This window comes from Cetorhinus maximus, chromosome 29 (assembly GCF_964194155.1).
Source record: "Cetorhinus maximus chromosome 29, sCetMax3.hap1.1, whole genome shotgun sequence".
Taxonomy (NCBI): Eukaryota; Metazoa; Chordata; class Chondrichthyes; order Lamniformes; family Cetorhinidae; genus Cetorhinus; species Cetorhinus maximus.
Window position 1 is genome coordinate 23343305 of NC_135907.1, and position 21316 is coordinate 23364620.

Genomic DNA, 21316 nt, shown 5'->3' on the forward strand with positions numbered 1-21316 from the left:
TGTTCCCTCAAAAGGGAAGGGTAGGACAAACAAATCCAGAGCTCCCTGGATGACAAAGGAGATAGAAATTAAGTTAAAGAAGAAAAAGTGTGCTTACGTCAGGTGTCAGATAGGATATACAACTGAGAACCAAGTTGAATACAGAGGGTTCAGAAGGGACGTGAAGAAGCAAATACGAGAGGCAAAGAGGGATTTTGAAATAAAGACTGGCAGCTAAGAGAAAAGGAAATCCCAAAGTATTCTATAAGCACATCGATAGTAAAAGGGTGGTAAAAGGAGGAGTAGGGCCGATTAGGGACCAAAAAGGGGATTTACACATAGTGGCAGGAGGCATGGCTGAGGTGTTAAATGAATTCTTTGCATCTGTCTTTACCTACGAGGTAGATGCTGCCCAGGCCATGGTGACAGAGGAGGAAACTCAGTCTCTAGAGGGGCTTAAAATTGATAAGGAGGAGATATTGGATAAGCTGTCGGTACTTAAAGTTGATAATGCACCAGGACCGGATGAGATGCATCCAAGAGTACTGCAGAAAGTGAGAGTTGAAATTGCAGAGGCACTGGCAATAATCTTTCAATGTTCCCTGGATTCAGGGGAGGTGCCGGAGGACTGGAGAATTGCAAACATTACGCCCTTGTTCAAAAAAGGTTGTAAAGATCTGCCCTGCAATTACAGACCTGTCAGTTTAACTTCGATGGTGGGGAGACTTCTAGAAACAATTATTCGGGATAGAATTAATAGTCACATGGAAAAATGTGGATTGATTCGGAAGAGTCAGCATGGATTTGATAAAGGAAAATCCTGTCTAACTAACTTGCGAGAGTTTTTTGAAGAGGTAACAGAGATGGTTGATGAGGGTAAGGATGTTGATGTGGTGTAAATGGACTTCCAAAAGGTGTTCGATACAGTGCCACACAACAGACTTGTGAGGAAAGTTATAGGTCATGGAATAAAAGGGACAGTGGCAACGTGGATACAAAACTGGCTGAGGGATAGGAAACAGAGAGTAATGGTTAATGGGTATTTTTTGGGCTGGAAGAAGGTTTGTAGTGGAGTTCCCCATGGGGTCAGTATTGGGATCCTGGCTTTTCCTAATATATATATAAATGATCTAGATCTTGGTGCGCAGGGGACAATTTCAAAGTTTACTGACGACACAAAACTTGGGAGAATTGTAAACTGTGAGGAGGACAGTGTAGAACTTCAAAAAGACATTGACAGATTAGTGGAGTGTGCAGGTAGGTAGATGAAGTTCAATGCAGAGAAGTGTGAGGTGATACACTTTGGTACAAAGAACATGAAGAGACAGTATAAAATAAAGGATACTATCCTAAAGGGTGTGCAGGAGCAGAGAGACCTGGGTGTATATGTATATAAGTCATTAAAGATGGCAGGACAGGTAGAGAGAGCTGTTTCTAAAGCATACAGTATTCTAGGTTTCATTAATGGAAGCATTGAGTACAAGAGCAGGGAGGTTATGGTGAAGACACTGGTTAGACCTCGGCTGGGGTATTGTGTACAGTTCTGGACACCACACTACAGGAAGGATGTGAACACATTGGAGAGAGTGCAGAAGAGGTTTACAAGAATGGTTCCTGGGATGAGACAGTTCAGTTATGAGGAAAGATTGGAGAAGTTGGGACTGTTTTCTTTGGAATTTATTGCTAAAGGAATAGAGTATAAAAATAGGGAAGTGTTGTTGCAACTGCACAAGGCATTGGTGAGACCGCACCTGGAGTACTGTGCACAGTTTTGGTCCCCTTACTTGAGGAAGGATGTAGTTGCATTGGAGGCGATTCAGAGGAGGTTCACTCGATTGATTCCAGAGATGCGGGGCTTGTCTTATGAGGAGAGATTAAGCAGTTTAGGCCTATACTCACTAGAGTTTAGAAGGATGAGAGGGGATCTAATTGAGGTATTTAAGATGCTAAAGGGGATAGACAAAGTAGACGTGGAGAGGGTGTTTCCCCTTGTGGGGCATTCTAGAACGAGAGGCCATAGTTTTAGGCTAAGAAGTGGTAGATTTAAATCAGAGATGAGGAGGAATTACTTTTCTCAAAGGGTGGTGAATCTGTGGAATTCACTTCCTCAGAGTGCAGTGGATGCCGGGACGCTGAATAAATTTAAGGAGGAGATAGACAGATTTTTAATTAGTAATGGGTTGAAAGGTTATGGGGAGAGGGCGGGAAATTGGAGTTGAGGCTGAAATGAGATCAGCCATGATTGTATTGAATGGTGGGGCAGGCTCGAGGGGCTGAATTGTCCACTCCTGCTCCTAGTTCTTATGTTCTTATGAGAGGAGAAGGCTAAGGGGAGACTTGATAGAAGTTTTCAAAATCATGAGGGGTCTGGACAGAGTAGATAGGGAGAAACTGTTCCCGCTTGTAAACGGATTGGGAACCAAAGGCACAGCTTTGAACTGTTTTGCAAAAGAAGCAAATGCGAGGTGAGAAAAACTTTTTCACACAGCGAGTAGTTAGGGTTTGGAATGCACTGCCTGGAAGTGTGATGGGGGCAGGTTCAATATGAAGCATTGAAGAGGGCATTTAAATAGAAACAACGTGCAGGATATGGGGGAAAGGCAGGAGATCGGCACTAAGTTAAAATGCTCAGACAGCCGGTGCAGACATGATGGGCCGAATGGCCTCCTTCTACATCGTAACGATTCTGTGATTCTGTGATCACCCAAAATGTTTCACTGAAATAATAATAGGAAATTTAGAAAAGGCACAAGAAGTCAGTCAGGGTTCAGAAGGGGTGATTACCATGGAGTCTTACCCTCTAATCCTGATTCTATCAGACTCTGATTTTATCAGACGACAGTTCCATTCCCTATCTTTCCCTCAACTTCCCGCCACTGAACAGTTTTTACAGTCTCAAGGCTTCTCAGGACCACAACCTTTTAATACAGGACACTGTCTAATTCCATTCTCCCGGAATATTTAACATTCCTCCTTTTCCAGCAACAATCATAGGATCTGACAGCGCAGGAGGCCATTCGGCCCTTCGAGCCTGTGCTAGCTCTTTCAAAGAGCTACCCAATTAGCCCCACTCCCCCTGCTCTTTCCCCATAGCTGCGTAATTTTTCCCTTTCCAAGTATTTATCCAATTCCCTTTTGAAAGTATTGAATCTGCTTCCACTGCCCTTCTCCGTTTATTTACTCTCTTGTGCAGATAATTCCACTTTTGAATTAACTGCTGTGCAAATGACTGTTTTTCAAATCTCCCTAATTATTTTGTTGACTGCTTTAATTTCTGCCCTCTCTTCACCATCCCACCTTCCAGTGGAGCCAATTTCTTACTGTTTACCCTTCCCGTAACTCTACACAATCTCCATCCATCCCGCCATCCCCTTGGCTTTCTGAACTAAAACTGCTACTTCTCCAGGTTCTCATCCTGAACCGTGGGTAGAATTTTCAGGTTGTCCGATCGGGTGCGGTGGGCGGGCCCGACAGCGGCCAGGAAACAGTCCACCGCCCCCCCACCCCCGATCGGCCCCCGATTAACGGCCAGCGAGCGTGAAAGGGAGGAGCTCAGCACTGCCGGGGTTGAGGGTAGGGGGTGCGGAAGAGAGCGAGCGCAAGAGCCTGCGTGTATGCGGTGGGGAGTGCGCACTGAGAGCTCCCTGAAGGCCGGGAGCTGCCTAGGGGAGTTGAACAATTTTAAAATCATGCCCAATTTAAAATTCTGCCCAAAAAATTGGCATTTCATTTTTATCCGGTTGTGGAAACCTCGTCCCGCCCGTGGATGAGGTTTGCTAAAAAGATCAGAAGGCCGCCTGGCCGATTCGCCCACCTGCCAACCGGAAGGTTTGGACGGGCAGCGAAAAATATGTTTAAATCCATCGATTCAGGGCCTTAATAGGCCTCTTCATTGTCGGTGGGCGCACTGTCGGCTCCCTCACGCGCCCGCCGATCGAAATGTTGCACGGGTGCACGATGACGACAGGACGCTCGCCCGGTGTCTTCGGGCGCTATTTTATGCCCAAGCGGGTCAGGCGCGCACCCGCTCGCGGGACATAAAATCCTGCCCCATGGTTTTCAACACCCGTGTCAATTCTACACTGCACCTTTTCCATGGCTTTTATATCCATCCTTAAATATCCTGCACAAATTCATCAATACCTCCTCGTATTCGGATTCTGTGGCTCTAGAAGTAGAATCCAGGATTCCGGATTTATTTTGTCGGCCTTACTTATTTTCATTGTCACTTTTAACGATTGGCTCGGGGCTCTTTACATTAGAAAGGAGTCCGAGGGAACCTGATAGAGACCTTTAAAATTACAAAGGGAGTTTGAAAGAATCGATGAGGCAAAGGTGAGTTTTTCCAGGTATTTTTGGGTTGTTTTTTTTCGGATTTCCAGTGTCCGCAGTTTTTTGCTTTTATCTTTTTATTATAAAGGTGTTTCCACTTGTGAGCGAGACCAGAACTGGGGCCATCAATATAAAACAGTCACTAATAAATCCAATAAGGAATTTAGGAGAAACATCTTTGCCCAGAGAGCGGTGATGATGTGGAACTCGCTACCACCGGGAGTAGTGCAGTGAATAGTATAGATGCATTCATATATTGATGGAGTTAGATGAAGCAGAGTGGGAAGAGGCTTGTGTGGAGCGTAAATACTGGTCAGGACCAGTTGGACAGAATGGCCTGTTCCTGAGTGGTAAATAATGTGTAATCTTTTGTAATGTTTTGGAACACCACTTTCCCTTACTCCACTTAATATCTTACTTTAAAAAACGCGTTTCTCCTTCTTCTTACTTCCAAATTGTACTATTTCAATTTGCTCTACATAGAACATTTGCCATCGATCTGCCCACTTTCCTTCAGGAAAATTCCCTGCAAGTTGTTGCCTTTGGCAGATTTTGATACTGTTCAATCAATTCTTAAGCCCAGATCATCAATAAATTTAACCGGCCCATGTAAAATCCCTCTCCCCAGGTATTTTCCCCAACCCAATGCTTTCTGACCTCCATCGCTGTATGGACATACTCCTGGCAATCCCACGATCTACTGACTTCTCCATTAACATTTTGTGTGGCACCTTAACTTTTGGGAATCCATATAAACCACATCTGCTACATTTATTTTTAGATATCCCATCTTACTTTAAAAATCCTCTCAGGTTGATGAAGGCCAAATTCATGCGCATCGTTATATTTACTTTTTCTATGGCAATGCCTTGGTCAATCAGAGTCGACTCACCAACCAATCAGCACCTTTTTTTTCCTGCAGTATAAATTGTTGTGGTTGTTTGAAATTTGGCATTCTTGAATTTGTTCTGATGAGTGCAAGATGAAAGGCTTCAGCAACATCTCTCCTTTCAGCACTATCATATTTATTTATTAAATGAAGGACGCAGCAACAACAACTTATATTTATATAACACCTTTAATTTAGTAAAATGTCCCAAGGCGCTGCACATGGACATTATCAAACACAATTCGATATTGCCATTTCCAAGAATCATAAATAAATGTATACGTCTGTCTTTCCTTTACATCAATTTGGTATATTTTTTCTATTCATGACTGGGTCCAATTGGAGCAACTGGCTACTAATAGTTTATGTTGATTCAACAAGTTTTCAATAGGGGGAGGTAAACATTAGTGACTCTATTTCTGGTGGTGTTGGTTGAGAAAGGAATGTTGGCCAGTACAGCAGGAGAAGTCTCTGTTCTACAAACTGTACCACAGAACCCAGAGCACTAGCCTGAGCCAACAGTAGCAAACATACCTGATTTAAAGTCTTATCTGACTAAAGGCACCTCGGACAACTTCGCACTCTTTCGGCACTGCACAAGTTCTGGAGTGGGGCTTGAACTCTAATCCTTCTCAGTGCAAAGTGAGAGTGCCGCCAACCTGGTCAAACTGTTCCAGGTTGTCACCATCTGCACGTCCTGTTAGTAAGTGTGTTTAAATCTTGAATCTCCTGAGACAAGTGGTCTCAGTCCTGTTACTCAGGGTGCCCTAGAGAGATTTCCTCAGCTGAGGTAGGGGTATTTTTCCCACCTTGTCGCACAGGTAAAACCACAAAACAAATTGCTGCTGATCAGGTGCCTTCTTGGAGCAGAAAGGGTTAACGCTCTAACCCGATTCAACTCGTTCTAAACCACAAGTAACTCTCTTCAAAGGAATGGGGTAGAATTTACAGCACAGAAAGAGGCCATTCATTCCGACTGTTCTATGTCAGTATTTGGCCTCCTCCCACCCTTCTTGCATAACCTTCTATTCCATTCTCCTTCATGTATTTATCTAGCTTCCCCTTAAATGCGCCGTTGCTATTCACCTCATCTACTCCTTGTGGTAGCGTGTTCCACATTCTCACCACTCTCTACATGAAGCTTCCCCTGAACGTCCTATTGGGTTTATTATTGACTGTCTTATATCGGGGGCCCCTAATTTCTGGTCTCCCCCACCGGAGGAAACATGATCTCCACATCTACCCCATCAAACTCCTTCATAATTTTAAAAACCTTTCTAACTAAAGTTGACCTCTCCTTTTATCAGATGCTGAAGAATTTGAGGCTCATTTCCAGCATTTTCCCTTATTTCAGGTTCCAGGCATTCGCTGAATCCTCCTTTCAACTCGAGTCCTCCAAGAGTTGAGATTCCTGCAGCAAAAGTCTTTGAAGTCGGCTCTTTCCCTGTAATACAAACCCAGCCATTGTAATGAGAAGTCTATCCCACAGGAGGGTGCTGACTGCTCACCGTGCCCAACGGTGTCGATATTTCACACGATGGTCATTCTCGATCACTCGTGTTCACAGAGCACCCGCCCAACCACGTGCCCCCCGAGCACATGCAACCGTGGCTTCCCATCAGTGCATTCCTTTTATTTAATATTCACTTTTGGGATATGAGCATCGCTGGCTAAAGGCTAGCATGTGTTGCCTGTCCCTAATTGCGCTTGAGGAGGTGGTGGTGAGGCACCTTCTCGAATCACTGCAGTCTGTATGCTGCAGGCACACCCACAGCGCTGCCAAGGGAGGGAGTTCCGGGATTTTGATCCAGCGACGATGAGTCAATGGTAATTTGGTTCCAAGTTAGGATGAGGTATGACTTGGAGGGAAACTTGCAGGTAGTGGTGTTCCCATGTGTCTGCTAGCCATTCTGAAACCACGGGCTGAATCTTCGGGTCCCAACCATGTTCACAGTGCCACAGGGAGTGAGTTGCTGTTGAAAGTTGTAATTTAAGGGTAAGCTATTCTTTTGCAGAATTCACATTTCTTAGCACTGTTTAAAATTATTCTTTTGAGAATTGCAAGTTGACTTAAAGATTCCACGAGCTACTTAAATGTCAGCAAGGCTTCCTGGATCTGAATCTCTGTGGACAGGTTCAAAGATAAATGGCTGCCTTATGTATAACTAAACAAATAAAACAGTCCACCCTTGTTCGCAAATATCTTGGCTGCTCCCTCAAGTGTTGCAGACAACCAATTAAATATTCATATTGAGTTAAGCTTGGTACATAACTCCACAGCTGGATTTTCAGTATCTTATTTATTGTGAATTAATTTAAGGGGACTTGTACTTCTCTGGAACTGAGGGGGCTCGGGGAGGAGGGGAATCGAATGGAGGTTTTCAAAACAGTGACAGAGGATACATTGGAAAGATGGTCTCTACTAGCTGGTGAATCAGTAACAAGGGGACGGGGAAAGAGGCCATTCAGCCTCTCAAGCCTGCTCCACCATTCAATTAGATCACGGCTGTGCTGTACCCCCAAAACCATTTACCTGCCTTTGTGCACACACACACGGGACTACCACTGGAAGAGCAAAATGGGGATGTTAGAAGAAATGTTTTTACACAGAGTCATTAGAATAAAGAACGATGATCCCTTAGCACAAGGGGTCACCAAGGCAGACACGGCAATATAATCTCAAAGCGATTATTGGGTAGCAATATAGAATGCAGGGGAATGACATTAGGTAGCTTCAGTTGAAGGAGGTGAGCAACAGCACTAATGCGATGGGCCGAATTGTGCTCCTGTCTGTTGTCATCTCTGCAACGTGGTTAACAACTCTCTAAATGTCACTGTTTATTGTCCAGTGTTCTGCCCGACTAGAGCCTGCTGAGCAGTGGCAGGCTATTGGACAGTGTGGAGGGTTTCACTGAGTCAGCCCGGGCTCATTGGGCAGCACTCTCGCGTGGGTCGGAAGGCTGTGGATTCAAGCCCCACTCCAGAGACCTGAGGACAAAATCCAGGCCAACACCGCCCCCCTCCCCCCCCAGTGCCGAGGGAGTGCCAAACTGTCGGAGGTGCCATCTTTTGAATGAGACATTAAATCGAGGTCCAATCCTCTCGCCTGGATGTAAAATTGCCACTATTTTAAAGAAGAGCAGGGGAGTTCTCCCCTGTGTCCCAGATGATATTCATCCCTCAACCAACATCACAAAAACAGAATCTCTGATCATCATCTCATTGCTGTCCACTTCCAACATTACAACAGTGAGTACACTTCAAAAAGTATTTCCGTGGGTCATCCTGAGGTTGAGAAAGGCACTATAGAAATGAATTTTTTTTTGCACTGTGGGAGCACCTTCCCCACACAGACTGCTGTGGTTCAAGAAGGAAGTTCACCTACAGTGTGATTCTAATCAGGGAATGACCTGGGATTATATTTAAGAAAAAGTTGGACAAAGAGGGGTAGAAAAAGCAAAATTGAACAGTGATAACCCAGTGAGCTGCACTCACTTCATGTCTGGTCTCTCTGGCGTGTTTGCTCCTGTAATTGAGAGTGAGTCAGACAGAAAATGTCTGCCAGAGTCTGGAGCAGTTCAAATTTATGGCCACTTGAGGGCGTCAAGAGCAGCAACTCGGTAATTTTTAGGTCTGATCATGTGAAGTGTCTGATTCACTCTCACAACAAACTCATCATGCCTCACACCCAGATCAAAAGGTAATAGAGCATTTCCCCTTAAAGCACCCAACACCATATCAAACACATTCAGGACAGGTACAGCACGGAGTTAGATACAGAGAAAAGCTCCCTCTACACTGTCCCCATCAAACACTCCCAGGGCAGGTACAGCACGGGGTTAGATACAGAGTAAAGCTCCCTCTACACTGTCCCCATTAAACACTCCCAGGACAGGTACAGCACGGGGTTAGATACAGAGTAAAGCTCGCTCTACACTGTCCCCATCAAACACTCCCAGGACAGATACAGCACGGGGTTAGATACAGAGTAAAGCTCCCTCTACACTGTCCCCATCAAACACTCCCAGGACAGGTACAGCACGGGGTTAGATACAGAGTAAAGCTCCCTCTACACTGTCCCCATCAAACACTCCCAGGACAGGTACAGCACGGGGTTAGATACAGAGTAAAGCTCGCTCTACACTGTCCCCATCAAACACTCCCAGGACAGATACAGCACGGGGTTAGATACAGAGTAAAGCTCCCTCTACACTGTCCCCATCAAACACTCCCAGGACAGGTACAGCACGGGGTTAGATACAGAGTAAAGCTCCCTCTACACTGTCCCCATCAAACACTCCCAGGGCAGGTACAGCACGGGGTTAGATACAGAGTAAAGCTCCCTCTACACTGTCCCCATCAAACACTCCCAGGACAGGTACAGCACGGGGTTAGATACAGAGAAAAGCTCCCTCTACACTGTCCCCATCAAACACTCCCAGGACAGGTACCGCACAGGGTTAGATACAAAGTAAAGCTCCCTCTACACCGTCCCCATCAAACACTCCCAGCACAGGTAAAGCTCCCTCTGTACCCCACAGTGTTGTATGCACCAGCCTGTTATTATTCCCTTCTCCATGCCTGCTATCTACCTGAGACTGCCCATTAGTGCCAAATTAGCAACCACTTTGGTACTTATTTGCACTGGAAGTTACACCTTCAACAGTGAGTCCCTCTAATATTCTGCAGAATCAGAGACCCTGTCAGCTCATTGGGAATCAATGTTTATTTTACAAAAAAGCAAAGTATAAAACAAAAAAAGTGTTTAAATACAGGAAACATGTGCAAAGTGCCCGAGTAGCAAGCATGCGTCAGTCTGTAATTATCAACTCATCCACTCCCCAGTCTTCATAGCTTCCGTCTGGCAGGTATCGTCGGATAATGATTGGAATTTTTCGTGCTCTGGGAAACAAGACAGACTTGTGTCGACAAAATGGGTTATCACTCAGCTCAGGAAACAGCTGCAAGCGACCTACTTACGGCTAAGGGTGCTGGACAGCAGTGATTGTGTGCAAATATGTAATAATATTGTCATTAAGGCTTGTTCTCCACTGAGCAGAGAAGGTTAAGGGGAGATTTAGCAGAGGTGTTTAAAACCACGAAAGGGTTTTGATTAGAGTGAATAAAGGGAAACTACTTCTACCGGAAGAAGCGTTGAAAACCAGAGGGCACGGATTTGAGGTAATTGGCAAAAGAAGCAGAGGGGTTGAGAAGTTATTTTACACAGCGAGCTGTTACAATCTGGAACGCGCTGCCTGAAAGGGAAGTGGAAGACGATTCAGTGGCAACTCACAAAAGGGAATTGAAGAAATACTTGAAGGGAAACAACCTGCAGAGCCATGGGGAAAGAACAAAAGGTGAGCGGGAAGAGGCTTGATGGGGCAAATGGTCTCCTTTGGTGCTGAATGGCTCTCTGGCTCTACAAGCAAGGCTGCCACTTTGAATATAGCAAAGAGCAGTCAGATTAGTTACCAGTCCCTCTCGTTTATCGGTGGCGTCGAGTTGCAGATGGGACGTTGGCCCAGGGCAAGTCCCTGCTCTTTTCGGGGTTGCGCCCGGGGACCTTGTGTCTCATCCAGGGAGGGGGGGCAGCTTGTTTATTTCAGTACCTGCTCAGGGCCACGGGTGGAGCTACAGAACCTTGGGGCACAGAAGGGGGCCATTCAGCCCATCGTGCCTGCACTGGCTCTTTAAATCAGTGATTCAATTAGTCCCACTCCCCCTCCCTGCCCTTTCCCCAGGGCCCTACAGTTGTTTCTGGATGAAGCTGTTGCAGCAACAGCACAGGCTGCCGGCCTGATGTCCAGCGTTTAACCCCAGGGCAAGCTGAGGAAGGCTTTTGGCACCGCCAGCTGTTCAGGCTGAGAAACTGTGCGAGCCCTTAGGGAAACGACTCACTCTCTCTGAACAACAGAAAAGAAAATCGCAGTTACAGAGGCTCCATAACTGCTGACTAAGGTTGCAAACCCCCCCAGAGGCCTGGCTGTCAGTGTCACTGTGTTAGGCACAAGTATGAGGAAGAGGGAATTTAAATTCATGTGTAGCTTTAAACTAGAGCCTGGCTCAGATGCTTTTAACATTTGTATTCCAGAGGCGCAATGGGGAAAGGTCGCTGTCTGGCACACTGAGGGCTGGAAATTGTATAGAACCCCTCGGGCTCTGACTCACATTGAATGTGTACAAGTATCACACTTGTACCGAAGCACCTCAGAGCGCAGCTCGGTCTAGAATACGAATATCACAGCACTTTCTCTGATGGCCATTTCACAATGTTCTTTTAAAATATTTTATGAATAAAATATATTTTTGAAAAACAATTGAGAGATGCCTCAATGATAAGATTGAGCAGAAGAGGAAGGGGAGATTTGATAGAGGGGTTTAAAATCATGTCTGGTTTTGATAGAATAAACAATTATAAATTATTTCCAGTGACACAAGCTCGAGGTGATTGGCAAAACAACCAGAGGGAGAGATGAGATTTTTTTTTGCCCAAAGCCTGTTGTTTTGACCTGGATTGCATTGTCTGAAAGGGAGGCACAAGCAGATTCCATTACCCTTTCAAAGGGGAATTGGATAAATATTTGAAGGGGACAAATCCGCAGGGATATGGGGAAGGAAAAGGGGAGTGGGACTAATTGGATAGCTCTCAAAAGAGTCAGCACAAATACAATGGGCTGAATGGTCTTTGTGCCGTAGGATTCCACGAACACATCCCATCACTCCTCGTGAGTTGAGGTGGCCCATTCAATCCAGCTCAAAGTGAATATAAAGCAATCAAGGGGTTTGGACGGCATCAGTCAGTTCCATGCCAGCATTTTATAAATAATTCATTCTTGGCGCAGTTGCAGCAAGGCCAGCGTTTATTGCCCAACCCCCTAGTTACCCTGGGAAGGTGGTGGTGTTCTGCCTTCTTCAAACCTCTGCTAGCAAATTTGAAGCCATTTCAGAGGGAGGTGAAGGGTCAGCTACACTGGTGAGGGGCTGGAGTCACGTAGACCAGGTAAGGGCAGCAGGATTCTTTCCCGCATAGAATTTACAGCAGGGAAACAGGCCACTCAGCCCAACTGGTTCCATGTTAACATTTAAGCCTTCTCCCAATCTAAAACAAAAACAAAAATACCTGGAAAAACTCAGCAGGTCTGACAGCATCTGCAGACAGGAACACAGTTAACGTTTCGAGTCCGAATGACTCTTCAACAGACTCTTCTGTTCTATTTTTATTTTGGATTTCCAGCATCCGCTGTTTTTTGCTTTTATCTTCTCCCAATCTCCTTCATCTCATCCTATCAGCACATCCCTTTATTCCTTTCCCCCTCATGTATTTATCCAGCTTCCCCTTAAATCCATCTCTGCTATTCACTTCAACCACTCCCTGTGCTAGCAAGTTTCACATGCTCACCACTCTCTGGGTAAACAAGTTTCTTCCGAATTCCCGCTTGGATTTATTAGTCACTATCTGATATTGACGGCCCCTAACCCCAGTTGAACAAGGTGAATGATTGCGTAGCCGTCCACTTATCAGAAATATAGGCCAGAAGTGTCACCAATCTTTAGCTATAATGACCATAAGGTGAGAGCCATTCCCACTACATTTCCTGAATCCATGCTGTGTAACTGGACATCCTCCAGAATCTATTGGAAAAGTATGAACTAGACGGGTCAAATAGTTTCCCTCTGCACCAATTCTCTGACAGTTGGGTTGTTAAGACATTTGGACACCTTCATAGTCATTTTTACTGATAACCAACTTTGTATTACCAATTCTGTTAGTTTAATGACCCTCACAACATTATCCCCAAACAATCCCCATCCACCACTACTCTCCTCCGTCTGGCTGAACTTGTTCTCTCACTGAACAATTTCTCCATAAACTCATCTCACTTCCTCCTAATAAAAGGCGTGGCTATGGGTACCCGCATGGGCTCCAGTTATGCCTGTCTCTTTATGGGGTATGTGGAACATTCCTTGTTCCAGTCCTACTCAGGCCCCCATCCACAACTCTTTCTCCGGTACATCGATGATTACTTCGGTGCTGCTTCATGCTCTCGCCTGGACCTGGAAAAATTTATTAATTTTGCTTCCAATTTCCACCCCTCCGTCATTTTCACATGGTCCATCAATGACACTTCCCTTCCCTTCCTTGACCTCTCTGTCTCAATTTCTGGTGATAGACTGTCCCCCGATATTCATTACAAGCCCACCGACTCCCACAGCTACCTCGACTACAGCTCCTCACACCCCGCTTCCTGTAAAGACTCCATCCCATTCTCTCAGTTCCTTCGTCTCCGTCGCATCTGTTCCGATGGTGCCAAAACAGTTCTTCTGACATGTCTCCCTTCTTCCTTAACCGAGGTTTTCCACCCATGGTGGTTGACAGGGCCCTCAACTATGTCTGGCCCATCTCCCGCGTATCCACCCTCATACCTTCCTCTCCCTCCCAGGACCATGATAGGGTCCCCCTTGTCCTCACTTATCACCCCACCAGCCTCTGCATTCAAAGGATCATCCTCCGCCATTTCCGCCAACTCCAGCATGATGCCACCACCACCAACATCTTCCCTTCACCACCACTGTCAGCATTCCGTAGGAATTGTTCACTCCGGGACACCCTGGTCCACTCCTCCATCACCCCAGTCCACTCCTCCATCATTCCCTACATCTTAACCCCCCTCCCACAGCACCTTGCCATGCAACCACAGAAAGTGCAACACCTGGCCCTGAACATCCCCCTCCTCACCGTCCAAGGGCCCAAACACTCCTTTCAAGTGAAGCAGCATTTCACTTGCACTTCCCTCAATTTAGTCTACTGCATTCGTTGCTCCCAATGCAGTTTCCTCTACATTGGAGAGACCAAACGCAGACTGGGTGACCGCTTTGCGGAACACCTTCGGTCTATCCGCAAGCATTACCCAGACCTCCCTGTCACTTGCCATTTCAACACTCCACCCTGCTCTCATGCCCACATGTCCGTCCTTGGCCTGCTGCATTGTTCCAGTGAAGCTCAACGCAAACTGGAGGAACAGCACCTCATCTTCCGATTAGGCACTTTACAGCCTTCCGGGCTGAATATTGATTTCAACAATTTTAGATCATGAACTCTCTCCTCCATCCCCACCCCTTTTCGATTCCCTTTTTTCCAATAATTATAATATTTTTTATATATATTTTTCTTTTCCCACCTATTTCTATTATTATTTTTAAATGTATGTTCATCCTTTGTTTTATCTCCACCTTTTAGCCTATTTCGATCCCTTCCCCCCACCCCCACTAGGGCTATCTGTCACTTGCTCATCCTGCTTCTACCCTTAATGTTACCATTAACACATCCTTTAGATAATATCACCACCGTCAACACCCCTTTGACCTTCTGTCTATGACATCTTTGGCAATCTCTCCTTCGCCTCCACCTATCACTGGCCCTCTATCCAGCTCCACCTGTCCCACACCCCCCTCAACCAGCTTATATTTCACCTCATTTCTATTTCTCTTTAGTTCTGATGAAGAGTCATTCGGACTTGAAACGTTAACCGTGTTCCCCTCCGCAGATGCTGTCAGACCTGCTGAGCTTTTCCAGCTATTTTTGTTTTTGTTTCAGATTTCCAGCATCCGCAGTTTTTTTGCTTTTATCTCACAACATTAGTGATTGATTGAGCTGTGCAAAACAGCTTGAGCTGAGTTAGTTCATCTCAGCTGACTGCGAGCGGAGCCAGGACAACACAGTAATCTGCAGTGACACTGGGCACAGCTACAGCTGCATGGGTACTGCACTGGCACTGCTACTTACTTCAGCTCTTTCATCGCGATCTGCAGAGGGTCTGTCTCCCCTTCCAACTCCACCATGACAGGTGCACACATCCTGCAGAGAGAGGAAAAGAGAGCGCAGGGGAGAGAGAGAGATTAATGAATCGCACATTGTTCTGGGATTCGCCACCTTCCAGTAGCTCCGAGTTCACCAGAGTCCGCATGGGATAGGAGGCGATATACTGACATGGATTAGGATTGGTTAACAGGCAGAAAACAGAGATAAGGAATAAAATGGGTCATTCTCACGCTGACATGCTGTGATTAGTGGGTTACCGCAGGGATCAGTCCTTGGGCCCCAGCTGTTCACCACACAATATATCAGCGATTTGGATGTGGGGACCAAATGTAATATTTCCAAGTTCATGGATGACAGAAAGCTCGGTGGGAACGTGTGTTGTGAGGAGGATGTAAAGCAACTACAGGAGGATTTGGACACTTAGTGAGTGAGCAAGAACATGGCAGATGGAATATAATGTGGAAAAATGTGAGGTTATCCACTTTGGTAGGAGGAACAGATGTGCAGAGTATTTCCGAAATGGTAAGAGATTAGAAAGTGTTGATTTACAAAGGGTGTCCTCGCCAATAAGTCACTGGAAGCTAACAGGCAGGTGCAAAAAGCAATTAGGAAGCTAATGGAATGTTAGCCTTAATCACAAGAGGATTTGAACACAGGAGTAGTGAAGTCTTGCTTCAATTGTACAGAAGCTTGGTTAGACTGCACCTGGAGTACTGTGTGCAGATTTGGTCCCCTTACCTCAGAAAGGATATTATTGCCATAGAGGGAGTGCAACGAAAGTTCACCAGACTTGTTCCAGGGATGGAGGGACTGTCTTATGAAGAGAGATTGGGCAAACTGGGTCTGTATTCTCTAGAGTTTCTAAGAATGAGAGGTGATCTCATTGAAACCTACAAAATACTTAAAGATATAGACAGGGTAGATGCAGGTAAGATGTTTCCCCTGGTTGGGGAGTCTAGAAACAGGGGACACAATTTCAAAATAAAGGGGAAGCCACTTAGGACCAAGATGAGGAGAAATGTCTTTACTCAGGGGGTTGTGAATCTTTGGAATTCTCTACCCCAGAGGCTGTGGAAGCTCAGTCATGGAATAGATTTAAAGTAGAGGTTGACAGATTTCTAAATACCAATGACATAAAGGGATTTGGGAAGAGTGTGGGGGAAAAAGCATTGCAGTGGATGATCAGCCATGGTCGCATTGAACGGTGAAACAGGCTCAATGGGCTGAATGGCATATTTCTGTTCCTATAACCCCCAAGACAAGCAGTTTGTCACATCATAGGAACACGAGGCCATTCAGCTCCTTGAGCCTCTTCCACCTGTTAACTCGATCTTAGCTGATCTTCCGGCCGTTTCAGCTTCCTAACTTGATACATTTGCCCAACAAATATCTATCCATCAGTCTTGAAAGTTCCCGTTGTGCGTCAGCATCCACAGCCTTTTGAGGAAGCAAGTTCCCCAGATTTCACATTTTGTCTTATAGGAAAAGGTGATTCCTGATTTCCCTCTTAACTGGCCTACCTCTAATTTTAGGATTATGACCCCCCCCAACCTCGTTCTGGATTTCCCTCAGAAGTCACCCAGTCCTGGGCAATATTTTATCATTCAACTAACATCAGTAAAGATCATCAGGGCATTTATCACATTGCTGTTTGTGGGATCTTGCTATGCACAAATTGGCGGCTGAATTTCCGACATTACAGCAGTCACTACACTTCAAAAAGTACCTAATCGGCTGTAAAGCGCTTTGGGATGTTCTGAGGTTGTGAAAGACGCCACAGAAATGACAGATCTTCCTTTCTCTGCACACACCGCTGCTGAAATGAGGTACAGCAGATTGCTGATAGCACAGTTACAAAGCCTTGGCTGTACTTACGCTATCTGAAGAGCGCGTGTTCCCAGGACTCGGGCTCTTTCGTACTTGGTCATGTATGACGTTGTGATCCTTTTCTGATTGGCCTGCTGGCCATCTGATGCGGGAAGAATCTCCACATTCTCTCGGTCCTCCTGGGAACCGAACCGAGGAAACCAAACGTCAGCCAAAGAGCCAGGAGCAGCAGTTGGCCCTTCAGACCCTCAAGCCCGCTCCGCCAAACAATTTTTGATCATTGAATTTGTCTCCTTTAACATAGTAAAATGACCAAAGGCACATCACAGGAGGGTCATAGACAAAATGTGACATTGAGCCACACAAGGAAATACTAGAACAAGTGGTAAAAGATTTGATCAAAGAGGTGGGTTTTAAGGTGTATCTTAAAAGAGGAGAGAGTGGTAGAGAGGCAGAGGTTTAGGGAGGGAATTCTAGAGCTCAGGGCCCAGGCAGCTGAAGGCATGGCTGCCAATGGTGGAGCGATTAACAACGGGGATGCTAAAGGCCAGGACTGGAGGAGGGCAGAGGTCCCAGAGGGTTCTGGGGGCTGGAGGGATCGACACAGATGGAGAAGGGCGAGGCCATGGAGGGGTTTGAACACGAGGGTGAGAATCGAGAGTTTGCTTTTAATGACGCTGGGTTTTTTTTTATTAATTCATGAGATGTGGGCATCGCTGGCTGGACTCAGCATTTATTGCCCATCCCCAGTTGCCCTTGAGAAGGTGGTGGTGAGCTGTCTTCTTGAACCACTGCAGTCCATGTGGTGTAGGTACACCCACAGTGCTGTTAGGGAGGGAGCTCCACGTTTTGACCCAGCGACAGTGAAGGAACGGTGATATATTTCCAGGTCTGGAAGGTCAGTGGAACTTCCAGGTGGTGGTGTTCCCATCTATCTGCTGCCCTTGTCCTTCTAGTTGGTAGCAGTCGTGGGTTTGGAAGGTGCTGTCGAAGGAGCCCTGGTGAGTTTCTGCAATGCATCTTGTAGATGGTACACACTGCTGCTACTGTGCGTCGGTGGTGGAGGGAGTGAATGTTTGTGGATGTGGTGCCAATCAAGCAGGGCTATTTTGTCCTGGACAGAGTCAAGCTTCTTGAGCATTGTTGGAGCTGCACTCATCCAGGCAAGTGGGGAGTATTCCATCACACTCCTAACTTGTGCCTTGTAGATGGTGGACAGACTTTGGGGAGTCAGGAGGTGAGTTACTCGCATCAGGATTCTTACCCTCTGACCTGCTCTTGTAGCCACAGTATTTATATGGCTCGTCCAGTTCAGTTTCTGGTCAATGGTAACCTCCAGGATGTTGATAGTGGGGGATTCAGCCATGATAATGCCATTGAACATCAAGGGGCAATGGTTAGATTCTCTCTTGTTGGAGATGGTCATTGCCTGGCACTTGTGTGTCACGAATATTACTCGCCACTTGTCAGCCCAAGCCTGGATATTGTCCAGGTCTTGCTGCATTTGGACATGGACTGCTTCAGTATCTGAGGAGTCGTGAATGGTGCTGAACATTGTTCAATCATCAGCGAACATCCCCACTTCTGACCTTATAATGGAAGGAAGGTCATTGATGAAGCAGCTGAAGATGGTGGGGCCTAGGGCACTACCCTGAGAAACTCCTGCAGTGATGTCCTGGAACTGAGATGATTGACCACCAACAACCACAACCATCTTCCTTTGTGTTAGGTATGACTCCAACCAGCAGAGAGTTTTCCCCCTGATTCCCACTGACCCCAGTTTTGCTAGGGCTCCTTGATGCCACACTCGGTCAAACGCTGCCTTGATGTCAAGGGCAGACACTCTCACCTCACCTCAGGAGTTCAGCTATTTTGTCCATGTTTGAATCAAGGCTGTAATGTTGGTTGAGGGAGGGTTATTAGCTCTGGACACCACCCCTTCCCCCACCAACCCTCCAGCTCTTGTTCGCAATCACGGCACTGGGGTCTTTTACATCCACCTGAGAGAGCAAACGCCTCACCCGAAAGGAGGCACCTCTGACAGTGCAGCAGTCCCTCAGTAATGCACTGGGAGTGTCAACCTAGATTTTTCGTTCCATGTGTCTGGAGTGGAACTTGAATTCATAACTTCCAGACTCAAGAGTACAAACCACTGAGCCAGGGACAGAGAAAGAGAGGGCACCAGGGGTTAAACTAGGGTGAACTCACCTCCTCCGCGTTATCCAGATCATCCATCCCCTCATCTTCATCGGCATCGTCGAAATCATCTCCGTCAAAACTGGAATCAGAAACAAAATATGTTAAATGGAGCTAACAGTAACGAAAGCTCAGCACTGGCTGTCCAATGCAGTCTGCACTTAAATCCCACTCAGCAGCCTCTGACCTTATGCACTAAAGCTTCGCATCTCCATTAACCTGTGGCCTAGATAAACAACTTTAAGATCATTAGCGTCACGTTTGTCATTTCTCCCAGTTTCACGGCCCGGCCTGTGCCTCCAGTTATCAAAGCTTTACCTCTACCAGCTCCCACTTGCCACGCTACCCCTGCTCCATCACCAGTGGCCAGTCTTTTAGACATTTTGGGCCACCGCTCTGTATCCAATAGGTGCGATAGTAGGGGATGCTGCAGTTTACTCATTATCAGTGGTAGGGGAGGGGCAATATGGGCACTGTGGCCGCTCGGTGCAGGAACTCAGCCCGGGCAGTGGGGGCACTGTGGCCGCTCGGTGCAGGAACTCAGCCCGGGCAGTGGGGGCACTGTGGCCGCTCAGTGCAGGAACTCAGCCCAGGCAGTGGGGGCACTGTGGCCGCTCAGTGCAGGAACTCAGCCCAGGCAGTGATGGCACTATGGTCGCTCAGTGCAGGCACTATGGTCGCTCAGTGCAGGAACTCAGCCCGGGCAGTGGGGGCACTGTGGCTGCTCAGTGCAGAAACTCAGCCCAGGCAGTGGGGGCGCTATGGTCGCTCAGTGCAGGAACTCAGCCCGGGCAGTGGGGGCACTATGGTCACTTGGTGCAGGAACTCAGCCCGGGCAGTGGGGGCGCTATGGTCGCTTGGTGCAGGAACTCAGCCCGGGCAGTGGGGGCACTATGGTCACTTGGTGCAGGAACTCAGCCCAGGCAGTGGGGGCGCTGGGGCCGCTCGGTGCAGGAGCTCAGCCCAGGCAGCGGGGGCGCTGTGGCCGCTCGGTGCAGGAGCTCAGCCTGGACAATGTGGGGCGCTGTGGCCTCTCAGTGCAGGAACTCAGCCCTGGCAGCGGGGGCGCTGTGGCCGCTCGGTGCAGGAACTCAGCCTGGACAATGGGGCCGCTCGGTGCAGGAACTCAGCCCAGGCAGCGGGGGCGCTGCGGCCGCTCGGTGCAGGAACTCAGCCCAGGCAGCGGGGGCGCTGCGGCCGCTCGGTGCAGGAATTCAACCCAGGCAGCGGAGGCGCTGCGGCCGGTCCTCCAGTCACCGCCGACTGCAGGTTGGCCTCGCTGCGTCGTTTTGCCAGGGTGCGGCCATTTGGGGGATAAAGGATCCCGGGGAGTCACCGAGCTGTGCGCGGTTTCCGGAGGCCGCGGGCTCGCAGTGGTTCCCTCACTTGTCCTCGTTGTCCGACATGGCGGCGGTGGCGGCTGCTTCACAGGCGACAGGCAACCGGAAGAATGAAACAGCTTCCAGGTCAGAGGGTGCGGATGACGTCACCGCGCCTGCGTCATTCACTCTTCAAGCTGGCGCCCCGCCATCTTTGAGACTGTCACCCTGCTGCAGCTCACTTTTAATTTAATAACTTTCACTCAAACTTCGTCTGTCTTTAATGTTGCTTTGTTCACGTTAAATTATTTGTATTCTCCACAAAGAATATATTAATAAGCTTATTTTTTATATTGTTATAAAAAAAGTGCAAAATGTAATTATTGTTGGTGCCCTTTCTGAAATAAGTCTGCGCGAGCCGAAGAGAGAAACATTTTTCCTGTTGTTCCGCCGTTAAAACACTTTAAATAAAACAGTGATTCCCAATGAGCCTGTTTGCTCAGGCGTGAAGCCAATTTGAACTCGGATCCGCCATATTTGATCAAGGCACCAGGAGACGGGGGGGTGGATTGGGTGGGTGGAGGATGTGATGGTGAAAGTGCTTTCAGATGGGATTCCAACAACCCCACTTCGAGAGACAAGAAGAATCAGTCGCTTGTTTCTCTCTCTCCTCATTTTCTCCGCCCTTTACTGAATTGCCAACTCTCCAACCCCCCACCCTCATTTCTTACCTGGGAGGTGGGTCGAAAGATTGAAAAATAAGGCTCAGGCCAATACCAATCATTGAGGTCAACAAATCCCTCAATCCCGTGACAATAAATCATTACCAATTCCAAATTGTAGTCCAGTTGCTCCCACGACAGTTGGCGGTTAGTTTTAAAAGAAATACCAATCAAGCTCTTGGTTTCACCTTGCTCTTTGCCGCATGCAAACTCTGGAATTGAAAGCTCATCT

At 47.2% G+C, this 21316-nt stretch overlaps 1 protein-coding gene across 1 annotated transcript; it reads right to left on the bottom strand.

Moving 5' to 3' along the window:
• Positions 1-9908: 9908 nt before the first annotated feature.
• Positions 9909-20684, bottom strand: polr2f (RNA polymerase II, I and III subunit F). Its single transcript, XM_078531787.1, has 5 exons — positions 20430-20684; positions 19056-19125; positions 16896-17026; positions 14985-15056; positions 9909-10102 (listed from the first exon to the last, which is right to left on the bottom strand). The coding sequence occupies exons 1-5, from the start codon at positions 20447-20449 to the stop codon at positions 10012-10014; spliced, it is 384 nt and encodes a 127-aa protein (XP_078387913.1). The 5' UTR covers positions 20450-20684; the 3' UTR covers positions 9909-10011.
• Positions 20685-21316: the final 632 nt, after the last annotated feature.